General features: G+C 40.5%; 2 protein-coding genes across 3 annotated transcripts; both read left to right on the top strand.

The window, feature by feature from the left end:
- The first annotated feature begins 508 nt into the window (after positions 1-508).
- LOC131681173 (zinc finger protein 91-like) lies at positions 509-13502 on the top strand. The gene is made up of 3 exons (XM_058961884.1): positions 509-698; positions 2195-3964; positions 11368-13502. Exons 1-3 carry the CDS (start codon positions 595-597, stop codon positions 13373-13375), a joined length of 3882 nt encoding a protein of 1293 aa, XP_058817867.1. The 5' UTR covers positions 509-594; the 3' UTR covers positions 13376-13502.
- On the top strand, positions 8473-19991 carry LOC131685997 (methylthioribose-1-phosphate isomerase). 2 transcript variants are annotated; one of them, XM_058970085.1, is made up of 2 exons: positions 8473-8607; positions 18762-19991. In XM_058970085.1, exon 2 carries the CDS (start codon positions 18839-18841, stop codon positions 19910-19912), a length of 1074 nt encoding a protein of 357 aa, XP_058826068.1. In that variant the 5' UTR covers positions 8473-8607; positions 18762-18838; the 3' UTR covers positions 19913-19991. The 2 variants fall into 2 exon arrangements, with proteins under 2 accessions (XP_058826068.1, XP_058826066.1); XM_058970083.1 differs by lacking the exon at positions 8473-8607 and adding an exon at positions 18578-18701.
- Positions 19992-20826: the final 835 nt, after the last annotated feature.

Here is a 20826-nt window from a genome sequence, read left to right as displayed (position 1 = left end):
GCGGATGTCCAAAACCTTTGCTATGATCAGAAAATTACGGTGGGATATGTTTTCTATGGCATGCATCCCAATTCCCGATTTACGCTAATGATCACATAGATGCACTGATTATGCACTGTGTCTAGTGTAATTGTGGCGAAATTTACGTCAAAAATCCATTGCACACTATTTTTTCCACCGTAAGAGCTCGAATATTGTCAATTAACAACTTCCGAGAAATCCGTCTGTTTATCTCAACGATTTCTCTGACGTCACCGAAAACTGTCAATTCGCGGAATAGCAAGCCTTTTTCTGTGAGCCATGGGGGTTAGCCATCGGCCGTGGTACTGTGGGTGTATGTAGAGATAGGGTCGCCAGTTACCTGATATTTCGGCTCCAGTGACACAACCGACTCTAATTAGCATTCCGGCTCATTTTGCGACTGATCTTTACTGGGCGGCTGAAACTGGTAGGTAATTCTGGTACCTCTTTTTAGGTACTTTTTTTTAACCGTGTGCATTGTCTCATGATAAAACGACAGCAAATTATATCACGAGTGTTTTGTTTAATGAGCGAGCAATTTCAGTTTGTTTTACGATTGAACATTAGAGTTTCATGGAGCTTGTGAACGGACTTTCGACCCCAATTACGGCGGAGGAGGAAGCTACCGAAGGAACCAACGGTACTGATCACCGTGTGGCAACGATTTCAGCGAATGGGTATGATATGTTTTTATTTACTACGGCTTGTGTTGAGCATCAACGGACAATATTTTAAGAGTACTTATTCCAAAGGTTCTAAGTGACATTCAGCTCGAAGTGAGAAAACGAGGTTAAAGTTTCATAGACCTAAAACAAATTCCTATTTGAGAACTAATGTGTTTTGATGGAATAACTTACCTTATGTGTTTATTGCCATCCAAAAAGATTCCTTGGCCTGATTCAAAGCCTGTATTAACAGGTTATCGTGCTCAATAAAATTACAAATTAAATATAGTCTAAAGACCATGCTTTTTGGGAAAATAATGCAGAAAAATATGAAGTTTTCAGTGCTAATGTAGCTTTTAACCCATTTTGTATGATGCGTCCTTTTGAAACTTTTAGGACCATTTCCATAGATCTTTGTGTCGGGCCCAAGAATCATACGCCGCTGCAAACAAGGATTTTTTTTTATATAAAAGCACTTACGATGAATATTGATTTTTTTCAAGGCTTTCGACAATTTCGACGATTCTCTATTGCTATGGTAAATAGTTACACTGGATTTAAAAGAAGTCTTGGAGAAAAAATTGCGAGAAACTTAAGCTTGTGTTAAGGTTGCACAGAGAATGCGCAAAATTCGCAAACGAAAAAAGCAGTTTTTTCCACACCGTATGTCAGATCTTCATAAAAATCAACCAGCGTATGTAGAATGTTGTTACAGTACTGCTGATTGATTTTTATGAAGATCTGACATACGGTGTGGAAAAAAAAACTGCTTTTTTCGTTTGCGAATTTTGCGCATTCTCTATGCAACCTTAACCAACCATTGGCTGGAAGTGGTTAAAATCAATAAATGACAAGTAACTTCAGAATGAATGAAGTTTTCTATAATAAATTTTTTATTTTATTTTCCAAATTCAGCTTCAAAAATGTGTCGAATGAACAAAAGCAGATAATTTGTTTTATTTTAATGCTTAAGACGTTTTTACTTTACTTTGTGCAAAATTTCAAAACGATTGGTCCAGTAGATTTCGATTTATGTACAACGCAAAACTACGATTGTAGGATTACTATATGGAAATCGAATGAATATACCAACACTCTGTATCGCTATTCTGTAAATGTACCTTGTTTTACCAAATTAACCAGGGAATTAACCTAACCCTCCTTAACGACCGAATATACAGAAATTTAAGGTGTACAATGATATAGACAGCACAAGTCTGATGGATAAAATTAAGTTTGTTCCAGTACCCGATTCTTGCTCAGGACTTATTCCTGTTTACACAGTTAAGCTCAGAACTCAGGAAATGAACTGGAATTCTGGGTGGTTCCAGTTTGTATTCCCACTCCAGTGACACAACCGATTCTAGTTAGAATCGGAACCAGTCAGAATTCCCGTTCATTTCCGACTGAACTTTACTGGGTACTTTCGGAAGAAGAAAGAGTTATCAACTTGTATACTCCGGAGTACTGTCAGTCATGCAAGTAAATATTTATTTTTTCATTTTTAGCACTGTTACTAACAGCAATCTCTCAATACTGTCGGATTCGCAGTGGGAGCTTTGGGATCAGATAGACATACCTTCAAAGCAACGGAAGCAAACCAATAGTGAGCTATGTGAACAAGAATCCCTTCAGAATTGTCCATTGGGGCGAGCTTTGTTGACCGACACTGACGAGCGGCCGTACAGATGTGATATAAGAGACAAATCATTTACTGAGAAGTGTGCTTTGAACACGCACAAAAATAATCACAGTAATGAACGACCACATAAGTGCGAGATATGTGGCAATGAACTCGGTAATAAGCAAAACCTAAAGCGTCATATGGTAACTCACACAAGTGAGCGACCGTACAAATGCGATATATGTGGCAAATCATTTAAACATCAGAGTGCGCTAACTTGGCACACAAAGAATCACAGTAATGAACAACCGTACAAATGTGATATATGTGACAAATCATTTAAACATCAGAGTGCGCTAACTTGGCACACAAAGAATCACAGTAATGCACAACAGTATAAATGTGAGATTTGTGATAAAGGATTCCTTCAGAAGTGTCTGCTTGAGCGACATGTGTTAACTCACACTACCCAGCGGCCGCATAAATGCGAGATATGTGACAAAGGATTCGTTCAGAAGTCTGATATGAAACGACATATGGTAACTCACACCGGCGAGCGACCCTATAAATGTGATATATGTGAGAAATCATTTAACCGCCAGAGTATCTTAATTTCGCACACACATGTTCATAGTAATGAAGGGTCGCATAAGTGCGAGGTATGCGGTAAAGTATTTGTTCATAACTATGGCCTAAAGCGTCATATGGTAACTCACACTGGCGAGCGACCGTATAAATGTGATATATGTGAGAAATCATTTAACCGCCGGTGTATCTTAATTTCGCACACACATGTTCATAGCAATGAAGGGTCGCATAAGTGCGAGGTATGCGGCAAAGAATTTGCTCAAAAGCATTACCTAAAGCGTCATATGGTAACTCACACTGGCGATCGGCCGTGCAAATGCATGATATGTGGTAAAGGATTCGTTCAGAAGTCTCTGCTTGAGCGACATGTGTTAACTCACACTGGCGAGCGACCGTACAAATGCGAGATATGTGGCAAAGGATTCGTTGAGAAGTTTTATATGAAACAACATATGGTAACTCACACTGGCGAGTGGCCGTACAAATGCGAGATATGTGGCAAAGGTTTCGTTCAGAAGTCGTATGTGAAAGAACATATGGTAATTCACACTGGTGAGCGACCGTATAAATGTGATATATGTGACAAATCATTTAAATATCAGAATTCACTAAATTTACACACAAAGCATCACAGTAATGAACAACCGCATAAATGTGAGATATGTGGTAAAGGATTCGTTCAGAAGCATCTGCTTATGAAACATATGGTAACTCACACTGGCGAGTGGCCTTACAAATGCGAGATATGTGGTAAAGGATTCGTTCAGAAGTCGAGTGTGAAAGAACATATGGCAATTCACACTGGCGAGCGACCGTATAAGTGTGATATATGTGACAAATCATTTAAACATCAGAGTACGCAAACTTTGCACACGAAGAATCACAGTAATGAAAAACCGCATAAATGTGAGATATGTGGTAAAGGATGCCTTCAGAAGTGTCTATTTGAGCGACATGTGTTGACTCACACTGACGAGCGACCGTACAAATGCGAGATATGTGGCAAAGGATTCGTTGAGAAGTTTTGTATGGAACAACATATGGTAACTCACACTGGCGAGCAGCCGTGAAAATGTGATATATGTATGTGGTAAATCATTTTGGCAAAAGAGCTCTTTGAACAGACACAGAAATGGTTACAGTAACGGATATGTAGGGAACCATACACGCGCAAAAAAAATGAATTTATAAGTAATAAAATAATGGATTGAATTTAATAATAAAAATATTGGCCGGGAGACAAGTTTGTTTTCTGTTTCAACAAAAAAATATTAGTAATTATTTTACTGAAATTATTAGAGAAAACAAAATAAAAATATTTTTGGACTACGGCTTTCCCAATAAATGGGTTTATGTTTGAAGTAGAATTCTTCAAAAGGTGAATAACTTTTGTTGTACTGAACGGAATCACTATACCGTGCAGAGCCCATTCACCGACCATTTTCACCCAAAATACGTTTAAATTCGAATATTGAATGAAATTTAGAAATTCCATTTAGAGTAAAACGTGGAAGTAGCACGGTACAACATAAATACAATGAAAGTTTTCAGCATTCAGCATCTTTGCTTTTTTTATTGTATCAAACGCGCTGCGTTGCGTTGCGTTATGACGATGATTTTGGAAGAGTGCACACTGACTTCATCGTGTTTGACGGCTGATTGTTTAATGATGGCAAAAGAAATCATTTTTGGCAATTAATTCGAACTTTGAACAACTATAACTTACTTTCGAGACATTCTAATACTATACAGCCTTCGGCAAAGTTGTTCAGCATATCCTGGACTATATTTCTATCTAATTAGTTGCATACTGCAGAAAAATTGTAGTCTGCAGAATTGAAAATGTAAAAAAGTAGGTTTTCCCATACTAATTTCCATGCAAATTTCAAACGCAATGCGCTACGCCGGGTCAAAATCAATCGACCCCTAATTTTGCACAGTTACTTAGGACCCCAAATGGAACTAAAAAGATAAGTAGGTAATACCTGTGACAAAACCGGAGTGAAGTGGAATTCACTTTAGGCTGTTGAAACGAATGCTACAAATTTTTCTGATCTTCTGATAGGTTGCATTAAAACCAGTTATTTCGTTATTTTTAATGGAAACACCGAAATATCGGTACACGTACTTTAATATCTAAAATATTTGAACGTATTTACCCTCATATGGTCAGCTTGAAAAGAGCATTTAATGAGTGAAACAATTCATTTGGCAACAGCAGTACCGTTATTTCGCTATTTCCATTAGAGATACCGAAATAACTTATTTTAGTAAAACATTTCAGAAATTAGTAAAAATTTCAGTATTCGTATTAACAGCCTAAAGTGTATGCCACTTCATTTTAACACAGAGAGCAGACATCCATGATCGAACAAAAATGTTTAAAAAACGTGTGTGAACCTTTGAATTAATAAACGATAAACACTAGCGCCGCCACACCAACCTATCCCAACTATCCGTCAAATCCATTCTGGAACCGGTTCGAAATCCTGTATGGATTCCGTATGGAAACTTGCTCAAAGAAAACAACCAATTCCTCCTCTATCGGTTGATGCATTTGAGCTGGAATTCATGCTGGAAGTCCGAACCGGTTCCGGACTAGTTTGACTGGGTAGAGGAATAACCGCTGTCGATTCTGTCGAACTCAGCCACAAAAAAACATGACAGTAGCGCACCTGGTTTGGATATCCCTACTACCTTCGAAACAGTTAGAGATTTTACACAATTTGAATGCTGAAGATGGACGTCTGTTCTCTGTGATTTTAATATCTTCACCATTGCCATTAATTCCGTGCAAAACACCATGACCCTCACCTAAGATCTGAGTTTTCTTTCCGTCCGCGAGAGTAATCCATCCTCTGGAAAACTCAGTAAGGTAAAAAACTTTTTATCACATGTGTGCACTGCCTCCACTGTCTATAATCCAGGATAGACTCTTATCATCACTCACGATGTGACACCTCTAGCGTCATTCTGAACCGCTTTTGCCTTTCCACTCTCACTTTTCACTGACTTCGAGGTATTTTCATATTCTTCCTTTAGAGCCTGCAACTTTCTGCAATTTCGTCGAAGATGCCCTGGCTTTTTACAATAATGCAAACGCGAGTTTCTTTACTCTGTTTTGCCCCCGTAGATTTCATGGCCGTCACATTCCAGCTGGCGCTAGTTTTGATTTCACATCAAGCGAAATGTCATCTTCCGACTTAGAGGCGTAACTAATCCATCGTAGGACGGCGGAAGGCTTCACAACAGCATACATATTTTCGTAGCTGCATCAAGTGTTGTTCCTGCAGCATTTAAACGATCGAACAACTCGTCGATTGCAAGCAAGCGCAGAGAACAGACATCCATGATCGAACAAAAATATTTATAAAACGTGTGTAAGCATTTCAATTAATATACAATAAACACTAGCGCCGCCAAACCAACTTATCCCAACTATCCCTCTAAGAACGGTTGGTTTCAAAATCGTCCAATGAAGGACGTTCGTTGGACCAATTTGGACAACGTCCAAAAAACCGTTCAACGAACGTGCTTCATCCCACTGAGACGTCCAAAAAATTGTTTCAAAATCGTTCAACACGGGTCCAACGATGGACGTTCGTTGAACGGTTATTTGGACGTTGTCCAAATTGGCCCAACGAACGCCCTTTATTGGACGATTTTGAAACTAACCGTTCTTAGAGGGATCCGTCAAATCTGTTCCGAAACCGGTTCGAAATCCTGAATGAATTCGGTATGGAATCTTGCTCAAAGAAAACAACCGATTCCGACTCTATCGGTTGATGCATTTGAGCTGGAATTCATGCTGGAAGTCCTAACCGGTTCCGGACTAGTTGACTGGGTAGAGGAATAACCGCTGTCAATTCTGTCGAACTCAGCCACAAAAGAACATGACGACAGTAGCGCACCTGGTTTGGATATCCTAACTACCTTCGAAACCGTTAGAGATTTTTACACAAGTTGAATGCTGAAGATGGACGTCTGTTCTCTGTGCGTCAAACGTGTCTTGGACGCACTCTAACTAGAGTGCTCTAGAAAACATTTTTTGATTCTGATAGTGTCAAATCCAGACTGTCAACATATTTCTCTATTTTAAATTTAAATTTTATTTTCGCGTTTTCTGAGTTGGAAAAAAAACATTGTTGCAATCACGAAAATCAGCTTTATCGATGCATGTAATAAACAAGATTTTTTTCTCATTTAATGACCCAATTGATTTTACCGATTCTTCTGCTAATGAAATCTATAAGTAAAACAAAGTGATATCCACGTGTAATTCATTTGGAAATTTTAGTCAATGGTATTTCTTATGATGTTGATGTGCTTTTCACACCATGTTCGCATGAATTTCATTTGAAAACCTTATTTCCCACACTCGGATGGATATTCAAGTGGCATCCGTGTGCATTTCATGTGTTTGTGGATTGAAATAATTCAATAGATTTCCACATGGTGTTAACGTGTTACATTTTTTCAGTGCACTTTAGCCTTTGCACTGTCACTTTTCTTCGGTGGGTTTTCTTCTTTCTTGGAAGATTGTAGTTTCCTGCAATTCTTACGAAGATGGCCACCCTTCCATGAACTTCCCCTCTCAAAACCCTCATGCTCGTTTGGCTGCACTTTTTGACACTTCGCTAGTCTGTGTATAAAGTGTCTGTAGTTTTTTCTGTGTGAGGGGACTGAGCTAGCCATTTGCCGTGGTAATGTGGGTGTATGTAGGATAGCCCACTGAGACGTCCAAAACATTGTTTCAAAATCGTTCAACACGGGTCCAACGATGGACGTTTGTTGAACGGTTATTTGTACGTCGTCCAAATTGGTCCAACGAACATCCTTCATCCCACACTACTTTTACAGTAAGCGGTAAGTTACGGCGGATAGCCTAGAACAACGTTTCAATAGCCTACCGATCGCCAGCATTTAGTTTAACCTGCCTGTCCGCCATTTCGTTTACTGGGATAGGACGATTTTGAAACCACCCAGTTAAGCTCAGCCGGAAATGAACTGGAATTCTGGCTGGTTCCAGTTCGTACACGGGCTCCAGTGACACAACCGATTCTAACTAGAATCGGTTGTGTCACTGGAGCCCGTGTACGAACTGGAACCAGCCAGAATTCCAGTTCAATTCCGGCTGAGGTTTACTGGGCAACCGTTCTTAGAGAGAGGGATGCCAGTTACATGGCATTTCGGCTCCACTCACTGAGACGTCCAAATAATTGTTTGAAAATCGTTCAACACGGGTCCAACGATGGACGGTTATTTGGACGTTGTCAAAATTGGTCTAACGAACGTCCTTCATTGGACGATTTTGAAACCAACCGTTCTTAGAGGGCAGTGACACAACGGATTCTGATTAGAATCGGTTGTGTCACTGGAGCCAGAATACGAACTAGAACCAGCCAGCATTCCGGCTCATTTTTCGGCTGAACTTTACTGGGTATCTGAAACTGGGTGGTAATTCTGGTAGTTATTATTGGGTACTTTTTTTAACCGTGTACATTGTCTCATGTCTCATAACAAATCGACTGCAAATTAGTTCACGAGTGTTTTCTTGAATGAGCGTACAATTTGAGTTTGTTTTACGACTGAACATTTTAGTTTCATGGAGCTTGTGAACGGACTTACGACTCCAATTACGACAGTGGAGGCCACTACCGAAGGAACCAGCGGTACTGAACACCGTGTGGCAACGAATCCACAGAATGGGTATGATATGTTTTTATTTAATACGGTTTGTGTTGATCATCAACGGATAATATATTGAGAGTACTTATTCCAAAGGTTCTAAAGGCCGATTTCTTCACCCTCGCTTAACTTTCAAATCAGGTTCATCAGTACGTTTAAACCTAGCTTAAGCATTAAGCGAGGGTGAAGAAATCGACTTTAAGTGACATTCAGCTCGAAGTGGGAAAACGGGGTTAAAGTTTCATGGACCTAAAACAAATCCCTATTTGAAATGGGTTTTGATGGAACCATTTGTTTATAAACTAGTTTTTTTTTATTTTAGTTTTTTTCTTTTTTTGTAACTTTATTCGAGCGACCGAAAATAAAAGATGCAAGGATATAACATATAAGAACGGTTGGTTTCAAAATCGTCCAATGAAGGACGTTCGTTGGACCAATTTGGACAACGTTCAAATAACCGTTCAACGAACGTCCATCGTTGGACCCGTGTTGAACGATTTTGAAACAATTTTTTGGACGTCTCAGTGGGATACTTCGTAAAACCGCTAGTTCCCAGTAAAGTTCAGCCGGAAATGAGCTGGAATTCTGGCTGGTTCCAGTTCGCTTTCCCGCTCCAGCGACACAACCGATTCTAACTAGAATCGGTTGTGTCACGAGCCCGAATACGAACTGGAACCAGCCAGAATTCCAGTTCATTTCCGGCTGAGTTTAACTGGGTTAGACTAGAAAAACTCTAGTAAGAGAACTGCGGAGAGAAAAACAGCATTTTTGGCAACGTATGTCCCGGCATTGTATGGCAACACGTCCATTGTTATAAGGATAGTCAATGTTCGATTGGATCCCTTTTTTGACAGCTAAACGCGAATCCAATCGAGTCAAAATGGAGTCTCCGCAGTTCTCTTTCTAGAGTTTTTCTAGGTTAGACCGACTGACAAATGTCAAAAATTTCAAAGGAGATGTTGGCAGTGTAAATGCATCTGATCACATCTCTAAATATTGTCAGATTGATTGTCAAATAAATTTGACACGAGATTTTGACGATCAGACAGGGATGACAGATTTATCTGTGTTTCACAGATTTTCAATATGCTGAACAGATTTCAAAAACTGCACAGATTTCCACAGTTTTCTGTTTTAATGAAGATTTCCCCCAGTGAGCAAATTTTCTGGCAGAGACCGCTCTGCTAGATTTTTGTAAGTCTTGGTTTGGCAGCCTTGTCAGATTACTGCGCGTATCCTGTCGGGTTAGTTGAGCTAGGGCGAACTTGGTTTCGCTCGCGTTTTGGCAAATTTTGACAGGAACCGAGTAAAACCCTGACATAACTCGGACGTAAACTGTGCAAAAATTCCTGGCAATTCCTACCTGGTAGAATTTAGCACGAATCGAGCAAAACATCTGACAAAGATGTGGCAGGAAGCGTGCAGAGATCTTGGACGTACTTTTCTGACTGGATTCTGGATATTAGTGAGCAGCATCGGTTGGTTTAACCACTTCTGTCAGAAACGGTTGTTGCATTTGAGCGAATTCGTTGCCAGAATTCTCACACAAATCGCGCAACTAAAAAGCGGTCCAGTTAAAAAGTGTTCGACCAGCGAATCACGACTGTATAAAAATCGAACTGAAACTTTTCTTTGTAAAAGTAGGATAAAAAAACCTTCAGTATAAAAACCAGAAGAAATATATCCGATTTTTGGAAAGTAGTTTGTTTTTTCGATGACTTTTATTCTTGAACATCACGATATGCGGATTCTCCTGCAGGATGCGTATAATTTCTTTTTAACCTGTTTTATACTGGATGATCTTCCTTACTAAGATTTACGGGATAACATGTTTTAAGCGATTCTTATGCTTTTTAAGTTTAAATAGTTGCTAAGTTTATGGCTGAAAATGGTTAAAACCAATGAATGACAAGTTACTTCATAATAAATGAAATTTTCAATTATAATTTAATTTATTTTACGTTCCAAATTCAACTTCAAAAATATGTCGCATGAACAAAATCAAATAATTTGTTTTGTTTTGATGCTTACGACGGTTTCACTATGTACCTATGTGCAGGGGAAAATCAGAATGAAATGAATCTTGCGTCGTTTTTGCAAGGCTCTTATGAACGGTTGCAGAAGCTTTCAAATATTTCACGGATTATGTCCTTTCTATTTAAAAGGTCTTAACTTTACCTGGAGAATAATTCATTTTCAATATGATTTAATTGACTTAGCAAATTTTTCAGTACATGTCGTAAGTCAACGGTTTTAACTAGAATATTATGAAACTTTTTGCAGTAGTAAATATAGAAATGAACGAGTAATCAACAGAAAAGTAAGAGAGCAAAGAGAATCATTCGTAATTACGAGCTAATCTAAATTTCCTCCAGAATTTTGTCATCACAAAACGATTGGTCCAGTAGATTTCGAGTTATGATGTGCAACGCAAAACTACGACTGTAGCATTACTCTATGGTAATCGAATGAATATATTAACACTCTGCATCGCTATTTGTTAAAATCTCGACAAACATATGATTACGGCCTAAAAGCCAACTGTCAAAATCCACTTTGAATGGAAATTCCGGACAAACCGTTACACGCCAATCACAGATGTTGGTAGTAAACGAAAGAGAAAAGTTTTCTCTTTCATAAACTGTTGTGAACTGTGTTTGACTAATAACGGTTTGTCTGGAATTTCCATTCAAAGTGGATTTTGACAGTTGGCTTTTAGGCCGTAATCATATGTTTGTCGAGAAATGTACCTTTTTTACCGAATTTACCTTAATCCCTCCCTTTACGCCCGGATGTAAAGAAATGTAAGGTGATCAATGATATTGACAGCACAAGTCTGATGGATAAAATTAGGCTTGTCCCAGTACCCGATTCTTGCTCCAAGGCAAAAGACTTACTCCTGTTTACTTTCAGAAGAAAAAAGAGCTTTCAACTTGTATACTCAGGAGTCCTACCAGTTTTTCCGGATACTGGAACAAACCTATTGTTTCATGCCAGCAAAAATTTATTTTTTCACTTTTTCAGCACTGTTATTAACAGCAGTCTCTCAATACTGTCGGATTCACAGTTTGAGCTTTGGGACATGCCTTCAAAGCAACAGAAGCAAACCAACAGTGAGCTATGTGGACAAGAATCCCTTCAGCATTGTCCAGTAGGGCGAGATGTGTTAACCGACACTGACAAGCGGCCGTACAAATGTGATATATGTAGCAAATCATTTGATAAGGAGAGTATTTGGAACAGACACAGAAATTTTCACAGTACTGAACGACCGCACAAGTGCGAGATATGTGGCAAAGGATTCCTTCAAAAGCAACACCTAATGCGTCATATAGTAACACACACTGGCGAGCGACCGTGCAAATGCAAGATATGTGGAAAAGGATTCGCTCACAAGTATTCTTTGAATGAACATATGGTGACTCACACTGGCGAGCGACCGTATAAATGTGATATATGTGACAAAGCATTTAAACGTCAGACGGCGCTAACTGTGCATATAAATAATCACAGTAATGAAAAACCATATAAATGTGAGGTATGTGGTAAAGGATTCCTTCGGAAGAATCTGCTTGAGCAACATCTGTTAACTCACACTGGCGAGCGGCCGTACATATGCGAGATATGTGGCAAAGGATTCGTTCACAAGTATTCTTTAAATGGACATATGGTGACTCACAGTGGCGAGCGTCCGTATAAATGTGATATATGTGACAAAGTATTTAAACGTCAGACGGCGCTAACTGTGCATATAAATAATCACAGTAATGAAAAACCATATAAATGTGAGGTATGTGGTAAAGGATTCCTTCAGAAGTATCTGCTTGAGCAACATGTGTTAACTCACACTGGCGAGCGGCCGTACATATGCGAGATATGTGGCAAAGGATTCGTTAAGAAGTTTTGTATGAAACAACATATGGTAATTCACACTGGCGAGTGGTCGTTCAAATGCGAGATATGTGGCAAAGGATTCCTTCAGAAGTCGTTTATAAAAGAACATATGGTAACTCACACTGGCGAGCGACCGTATAAATGTGAGATATGTGGTAAAGGATTCCTTCAGAAGCATCTGCTTATGCAACATGTGTTAGCTCACACTGGCGAGCGGCCGTACCAATGTGATATATGTGACAAATCATTTACTGAGAAGGGTGTTTTGAAACAGCACAGAAAGATTCACAGTAATGAACGACCGCATAAATGCGAGATATGTGGCAATGAATTCATTCATAAACATCAGCTAAAGCGTCATATGGCAACTCACACCGGCGAGCGGCCGTACAAATGCGAGATATGTGTCAAAGGATTCCTTCATAAGTGTCTGCTTGAGCAACATATGTTAACCCACACTGGCGAGCGGCCGCACAAATGCGAGATATGTGGAAAAGGCTTCCTTCAGATTTATCGGCTTGAGAGACATGTGTTAACTCACACTGGCGAGCGGCCGCAGAAATGCGAGATTTGTGGCAAAGGATTCCTTCAGAAGTCTGATATGAAACAACATATGGTAACTCACACTGGCGAGTGGCCGTACAAATGCGAGATATGTGGCAAAGGATTTGTTCAGAAGTCGTATATGAAAGAACATATGGTAAATCACACTGGCGAGCGACCGTATAAATGTGATATATGTGACAAATCATTTATCCGCCAAAGTATCTTAACTTTGCACACACATATTCATAGTAATGAACGGTCGCAAAAGTGCGAGGTATGTGGCAAAGAATTTCTTCAGAAACATAACCTGAAGAAACATGCGTTGAGCCACACTGGCGAGCGGCTGTAAAAATGTGATATATGTGGTACAGAAATGTTTACAGTAACGGATATGTAGCAAACCATATACGCGCAAAAAAAATGAATTTATAAGTAATAAAATAATGGATTGAATTTAATAATAAAAATATTGCCCAAGAGACAAGATTGTTTACTACTTCAGAAAAAAATATTGCTCCTTTATTAGTATTTATTTTACTGAAATTAAAAGAGAAAAAATAAAAAATGTTTTGAAATGCGTCTTTCTCAATAAATGGGTTTATGTTTGAAGTAGAATACTTTAAAAGGTGAATAACTTTTGTTGTACTGAACGCAATCAGTATACCGTTCAGAGACCATTCACCGATCATTTCCACACAAAAAAAACGTTTTAATTCGAATATTGAATGAAATTTAAAGTGAAACATGGAAGTAGCACAGTACAACGAAAATACCACAGAGAACAGACATCCATGATCGAACAAATATGTTAATAAAACGTGTATAAACTTTTGAATTAATATACGTTGAAACACTAGCGCCGCCATACCAGCTTATCCCAACTACCCATCAAACTCGTTCCGAAACCGGTTCGAAATCCTGAATGGATTCAGTATGGAATCTGGCTCAAAGGAAACAAAGGCTCAATCGGTTGATGCATTTGAGCCGGAATCCATACTGAATCCACTCAGAAGTCCGACCCGATTCCAGAATGGTTTGATTGGGTAGAGGTATAACCGCTGTCAATTTAGTCGAACTCAGCCACGTAACGACAGTAGCGCACCTGGTGGAGATATCCCAACTACCTTCGAAAACGTTAGGGATTTTTACACAAATTGAATACTGAAGATGGACGTCTGTTCTCTGTGGTGATAGGGTTGTCCTCGAACATCTCCCCTCTTAATAAAGGTGGTACGGATCAAGCTTGTTCGGCGGTCTTCGGGTTCGTGAAGAACGTCTAGGTAGATTCGACTTCGATGGCAGATTCAAATGTTGATGTTGTTGATGTCGATGGCGTTGATGAGAAAACCGTGGCATCCTGCTGTTGTGTTAGACGATGCAAGCGCCTAACGCTGAACCTGGCAAGGTATGCTCGGGGCTAGAAAAACTCTAGAAAGAGAACTGCAGAGAGGATGCCCGGCATTGTATGGCAACACGTCCAATGTTATAAGGATAGGCAATGCTCGATTGGATTCGTTTTTTTGACAGCTATACGCGAATCCAATCGATCCAGAATGGAGTCTCCACAGTTCTCTTTCTAGAGTTTTTCTACTCGGGACTAGAGACAGGCAATAATGCAGATCCGGTCGCAACAAAGGGCGATGCTGGCACGCCAGAAGGTTGATTTGGTAGATTCCAGGCACCCAACACGATGTCGAGCGGTAACGAATGCTGACGAGAGGTGGCTTGATTGTCAGGTTGCTTTGGTATCGAGTCAACAGCTAGACGACTCCGGACTTGGTTGATATGGGAAGGCAGCATATTCGGCGATCATCGACCCATTACGTCTCCGATTTTTTCGATGATTGTACCAGGAGCCCACTTTCAAGCGTTACGACCATAAAGCTTAGCGTAAACAGAATCGTTCCGGCTAAAGAACCTTGGTTATGTGTCGTCATCTGACGGTGGCACTGAAGTTCGTACCGTTGGGTGACGTAGAAGCTCGCGACAGGTACCTATTTTGCAACAAAACATGACCTCAGACGGCGACTTTTGGTGTTGCAGCGCCTGGTTGGGTGTACTTCGGTACGTTAACAGGAATATGTCTCGCATCACAGAGAATAGACGTCCATCTTCAGCATTCAACTTGTGTAAAATCTCTAACGGTTTCGAATGTAGTTGGGATATCCAAACCAGGTGCGCTACTGTCATGTTTTTTTTGTGGCTGAGTTCGACAGAATTGACAGCGGTTATTCCTCTACCCAAACTAGTCCGGAACCGGTTCGGACTTCCAGCATGAATTCCAGCTCAAATGCATCAACCGATAGAGCCGGAATCGTTTGTTTTCTTTGAGTAAGATTCCATACGGAATCCATACAGGATTTCGAACCGGTTCCGGAATGGATTTGACGGATAGTTGGGATAGGTTGGTGTGGCGGCGCTAGTGTTCACCGATTATTAGGTTTGTTCCTGTACACGGAAGTCACTCCGGAGTAAACAGCTTCCTGTCGGTAACACTCGAAGACAGTTAGGGTGACTCTCGGTCACGATCACTTAAACTTTTGAATCGCTTGTACTTGGTTGTATGGTGCCGCAGACTTAATCATAGGTTGTTGTTTGAGGTTGTACAGACGCTGACACTCCTCGGAGAGCTGCTCCAATGTAATTTCGTTATTGTCCTCAATTTTTGTGAGGACTCGGATACGAATCTCGACATCATTCTCCGATTTCAGACCACACACGTACACCAAGCACTTGAATTGCTCTTCTGTGAGCTTTCCCAGTTCAAATTCCACGCAAGCCTTGTTTACCCTGCACGCGAACGCCACATGATTCTCAGTGGGATTTTTCGCGACTTGCAGATATCGGTATCGACAACTTATAACCGACTCTTTCGCTCCAAACAGGCTCTTCAGCTTGTCAACTGTCTGCGCGAAACTAAAATTCTTGGGAATCTTTGGTAATATAAAGCATACGTACCTCTCATGCTCTGCCAAACCCAACTTTCGCATTAGGAGACGAGCATTTGCCTCGTCATCCAGCCTAGCAGCATCCTTCTCGAGAAGATCAAGTTATCGGTTATCAAGTTGCAAGTGAGCAAGCGAATCAGAACGAGTATTGTGTCCCGCCCGGATACCGGACATTGTCGAATGAACGCCAGCCTAGGATCCGTCTGCGGTCGATCCCGTGAAGGATGGTTTGACGCATGTTGCGAAAGACTAACGCCCAATTCCGTTGGAGACAGACGTTTTCGTTTGGGTGAACTCTAAAGCTGGCAGCTCTCATGTTGGCTGCTAGAAGTAGGCTTCTAGGATTGGAGGAGGCATAGCTGTCGTTCTGCTGCTATATTTCTGATGAGCAAGTAGACCATAACCACTGATCCGCTTGATGATGCTGTTGTACCAGCTGCGTCTGAAGACATACCTGAGTGCGCGCATCACGCTGTTTGTTGAACGACATACATAGCTTGGTGCTCTTCGAGCTTATCCGAGGCCCATTTGCCTCCTCTACATCTAATCCGGAATCTTCTGATTCGCCGACACGTTCCGTTTCAGCTAACCATTCCTCTGCCGTCGAAGCGTATGGTTTCCCTCGTTGATCCCCGCCACTGACGATGATTCGCTACCGTACTCCTTCAGAGCCTTCTACCTGCTTCTACCTCGCTTAACGCTTAAGCCAGGTTTAAAAGTACTGGTGAACCTGGTTTAAAAGTTAAGCGAGGGTGAAGAAATCGACCCTAATTGTTTTTGTTGGAGCGAAATTCCAAGTATCTCCACAACTATCGCCTTTTGGAAGATTTTTGTTAAGCGCATTTTGATTTAAAATGACACAATCGTATTCTGTAATAAAATTACAGCTTTGTATGTTAATTAGTATACCATTTAAAAATATGTATAAAGTTATTGTTAGTAAAACTTTTTACCGATAAGTTCTCTTTCATACAATCACATTCAAAATGTTTGTTTTCCCTTTAGGATTTTGTCCGTGCTTTACCAAAGGAGACGCGACGTTTATTTTTCGTCGCAGCAAGATTCGTAGCGCTGTTCGGCGCACGATTCGTCGCAAATGTATTTCTTACGGGATGAATGACACTTTAATAAAAGGTGGTGCAATTCTGTTTAAAATCCTTACTGTAAAAACACACGAAAACCTGAAACTTTAGAAGAACTGTTTTCAGTCAGTTTTATTGACAAATTCAGTTAAGGGTGGACAGAGAATGCGCAAAAACCGAAAACGAAAAAAGTAGAAAAAATCTAGAAAGAGAACTGCGGAGACTCCATTTTGGATCGATTGGATTCGCGTTTAGCTGTCAACAAACGAATCCAATCGAACATTCCCAGTAAAGTTCAGCCGGAAATGAACTGGAATTCTGGCTGGTTCAAGTTCGTATTCCGGCTCCAGTGCAACAACCGATTCTAACTAGTATCGGTTGTGTCATTGGAGCCGGAATACGAACTGGAACCAGCCAGAATTCCGGTTCATTTCCGGCTGAGCTTAACTGGGTTGCCTATCCTTATAACATTGGACGTGTTGCCATACAATGCCGGGGCATACGTTGCCAAAAATGCTGTTTTTCTCTCCGCTGTTCTCTTACTAGAGTTTTTCTAGAAAAAAAGCAGTTTTTTTCCACACTGTGTGTTAGATCTTCATAAAAATCAATCAGCTTATGTAGAATGTTGATACAGTACTGCTGATTGATTTTTATGAAGATCTAACACAGGAGGGGATTAAGGGATTTGCGTCAAGCCGGCGCTAATCTATTCCGACAATGTGTTAGTGTCGGTTTCTGATGAGGCGAAGCCGTAACGCAACATAGTATGAAATAAGGATTTGTGCCCTCCTGTATTAAGACTGGTTTTTACCAACAAATTTTCACCCTAGTGAGAAATTTTGGTTTTTACCAATTTTTCCTCCTTAGGGTGAAATATAGCATAGTGCGTACATTTCTGGCTGGATTCTGGATAAAAGCGAAGACTCCATATCAAGAAGACTGGCAACTCTGTCCAGAATCCGGAGACAGTAACAGCAACGCCACTTGCGGGCAAAGGTGGTACTTTCCATAGTGATGCACACACACATATACATTTTTACATAAAGCTTCCTCCCTTCTTCCAATAGAGGCGCTGTAACCTCTGTCGCTTCTCGTTTGTATGGGGGAAGGAAAGAGATATCAGTCTTCTTGATATGGAGTCTCCGATAAAAGTGAGCAGCATCGGTTGGTTTAACCGCTTCTGTCAGAAACGGTTGTTACATTTGAGCGAATTCGTTGCCAGAATTCTCGCATAAATCGCGCAAAATGCTCGCAGAAACTCTGCCAGCATCAATTTCGCTTTGCTCAACTTTTGCTAACTTTCTGCTTGCCACGCTGACCGGGTTAAACTTGGGTAATACCTATTTTACGATGTTTTTGAGCATTTATTATCAAATGCGCTAATTCAATTCGTCGCTTAAAAATGATTAAATGGCTCGTTTCCAATGAAACGTACAATATTGTTGATCATAAAAAAATGAATATTCCCACCTTTCTTTGTCCATCTTGTGTTGAACCGGTGGAGAAACGTCAAAAGGAATAAACAAACAACAGCTGATTGAAACGTTAATACTCCGCAAGCACCAAGAGCAAGAACTTTCTTTCGGTTCTTAGCATCAGATACGCGTGATTTTGCCAAAAATCGAGCCAAAAATAAGCAAAATTTGTAAAAAGTGTACTGTTACACATTACAGTAATATATTAATAATGTTTTTATTATATTTAGGTCAGCAGATTAACAAGTGATTGCAAACGGCAACGAGCGCTACCAGTTTCGGTTCAAGAAAAAAGACCACAATAGTCATGAGTTTAAAAGCAATTATTTATAAAAACGGAGAAGTTGAAATTCTCGATCAATTATTATTACCTGAGCAATCGAAATACATTAAAATAAAAGGTGTTGAAGACGGTTGGAATGCTATTCGGAAAATGCAAGTTCGTGGTGCTCCGGCTATTGCAATTGTTGGATGTCTTTCACTGGCTGTCGAAGTACAAGACAAAAACTTTGACCACAAAGACAGCTTCCGACAGGAGATAGAAGAAAAGCTGAATTTCTTGGTTACTGCTCGACCAACAGCAGTTAACATGAAAATGGCTGCAGAGAATTTAATTGAAATGGTTCAAACGTTGACTGATGATGGGACTGTTACCGTTGACGAAATGAAACATAGGTTTCTAGCAGCTGTTGAAAATATGCTAGAGAAAGACACTTTTGATAACATGGCACTAGGAAAATATGGAGCTGATAAAATACTTTCTAACACCTCCAACGGGGATGCTGTTCAAGTACTAACTCATTGCAACACTGGGTCTTTGGCAACGGCTGGCTATGGAACTGCATTGGGAGTTATACGAAAGCTGTTTGAACAGAACCGTTTAGAGCATGTATATTGTACGGAGACACGTCCATATAATCAAGGTGCTAGACTCACTGCATATGAACTGGTCCATGATAAAATTCCAGCCACGCTAATAATGGATAGCATGGTGGCTTCACTTTTTAAGTCCCGCTGTGTATCTGCTGCAATTGTAGGAGCTGATAGAGTTGCAGCCAACGGAGATACGGCCAATAAAATCGGAACTTACCAAATTGCTGTTCTAGCTAAGTACCATCGTGTACCATTCTACGTAGCTGCTCCTTTTACGTCAATCGATCCAAATATTCCATCTGGGGATTGTATAACCATTGAAGAGCGTCCAGATAGAGAAATGACCCATATTGGAGATTACAGAATAGCAGCAGAAGGAATCAACTGTTGGAATCCTGCTTTTGATGTGACACCGAATGAATTAATAACTGGCATTATCACAGAAATCGGTGTCTTTGAACCACACGAGTTGCGCGAACGTGCAGGTGGACGTGGTACAGGGAAATAACATATTTGTAAATTATATTCAATTAATTGGGTCTTTAAATGACATTCCAAATGTAGTAATATATATGTTCAACCCTCAACGATTTTTAATTTATTTTTCTAAAAAAATTTAGATGGTTCCTAGTTTGACACTATCGGTCTTACTTGATAATGGATTCAGCCACATGGGTTAGCAAGGAGTTGCAGGACAAGTTCAAGGGCTTAACGACCCCCTCCCCCGGATCTACTGCGAGTTGGGGAGTCGTGCTAGGATATGGCGGGGTAATAACAGAGAAGCTAAACCTCTATGAAAAGTCATACAAATCCGAAAGCAGCTCCGTCGAAGTGAGACAGTGCCGTTTCCGTTAAAGTTTTATCGAAGACTTTAGCATAAAGAACCCCAACCTAACTGGAGTGCCAACCGGCACATTAGGATCGATACCAGTACGATTCTAATTACTGCAAACTGGTGGTAGAACTCGGATGTGAATAAGGATTTCATCGAAATTTATCCACGGACCGACCGCCACACCATTCCACTATCTTAGTAAGGATGGGTGACACATCCCTGAAACGACGAGTGGGCTAATGGTACTGGCTGTCCCTTGTCTCACTAAAACTTTGGTAGATCTCCAAGTACGTTCAAAACTCTGCACCTTAGCCGGTGGAAGTAGGCTCAGTTGAAGGCTCCTGACTAGCACCGATCCGGCTCTGAACGTGGTACCCCATGAAGGACCGCGTTGAATACTGACCTCACTGCTCGCAAAGGTAATTATGGGATCATATATAAACGACTACTTATTATGGGCGTAGATAGCGGCTTGGAGGTGGGACCCAAAAGGCATGGAAGTAGACAAAAACAAACATAAAATAAATTCTAACGGAGCAAGTGTGGTGAAACCGTTCGCCAAAGGTGAGCTTACGAGGTCACCGACA

Source organism: Topomyia yanbarensis, chromosome 2, assembly GCF_030247195.1.
Source record: "Topomyia yanbarensis strain Yona2022 chromosome 2, ASM3024719v1, whole genome shotgun sequence".
In the NCBI taxonomy this organism is placed as follows: Eukaryota; Metazoa; Arthropoda; class Insecta; order Diptera; family Culicidae; genus Topomyia; species Topomyia yanbarensis.
The sequence above is the reverse complement of the archived record's forward strand: the minus strand, read 5'-3'. Positions and strand labels throughout refer to the sequence as shown.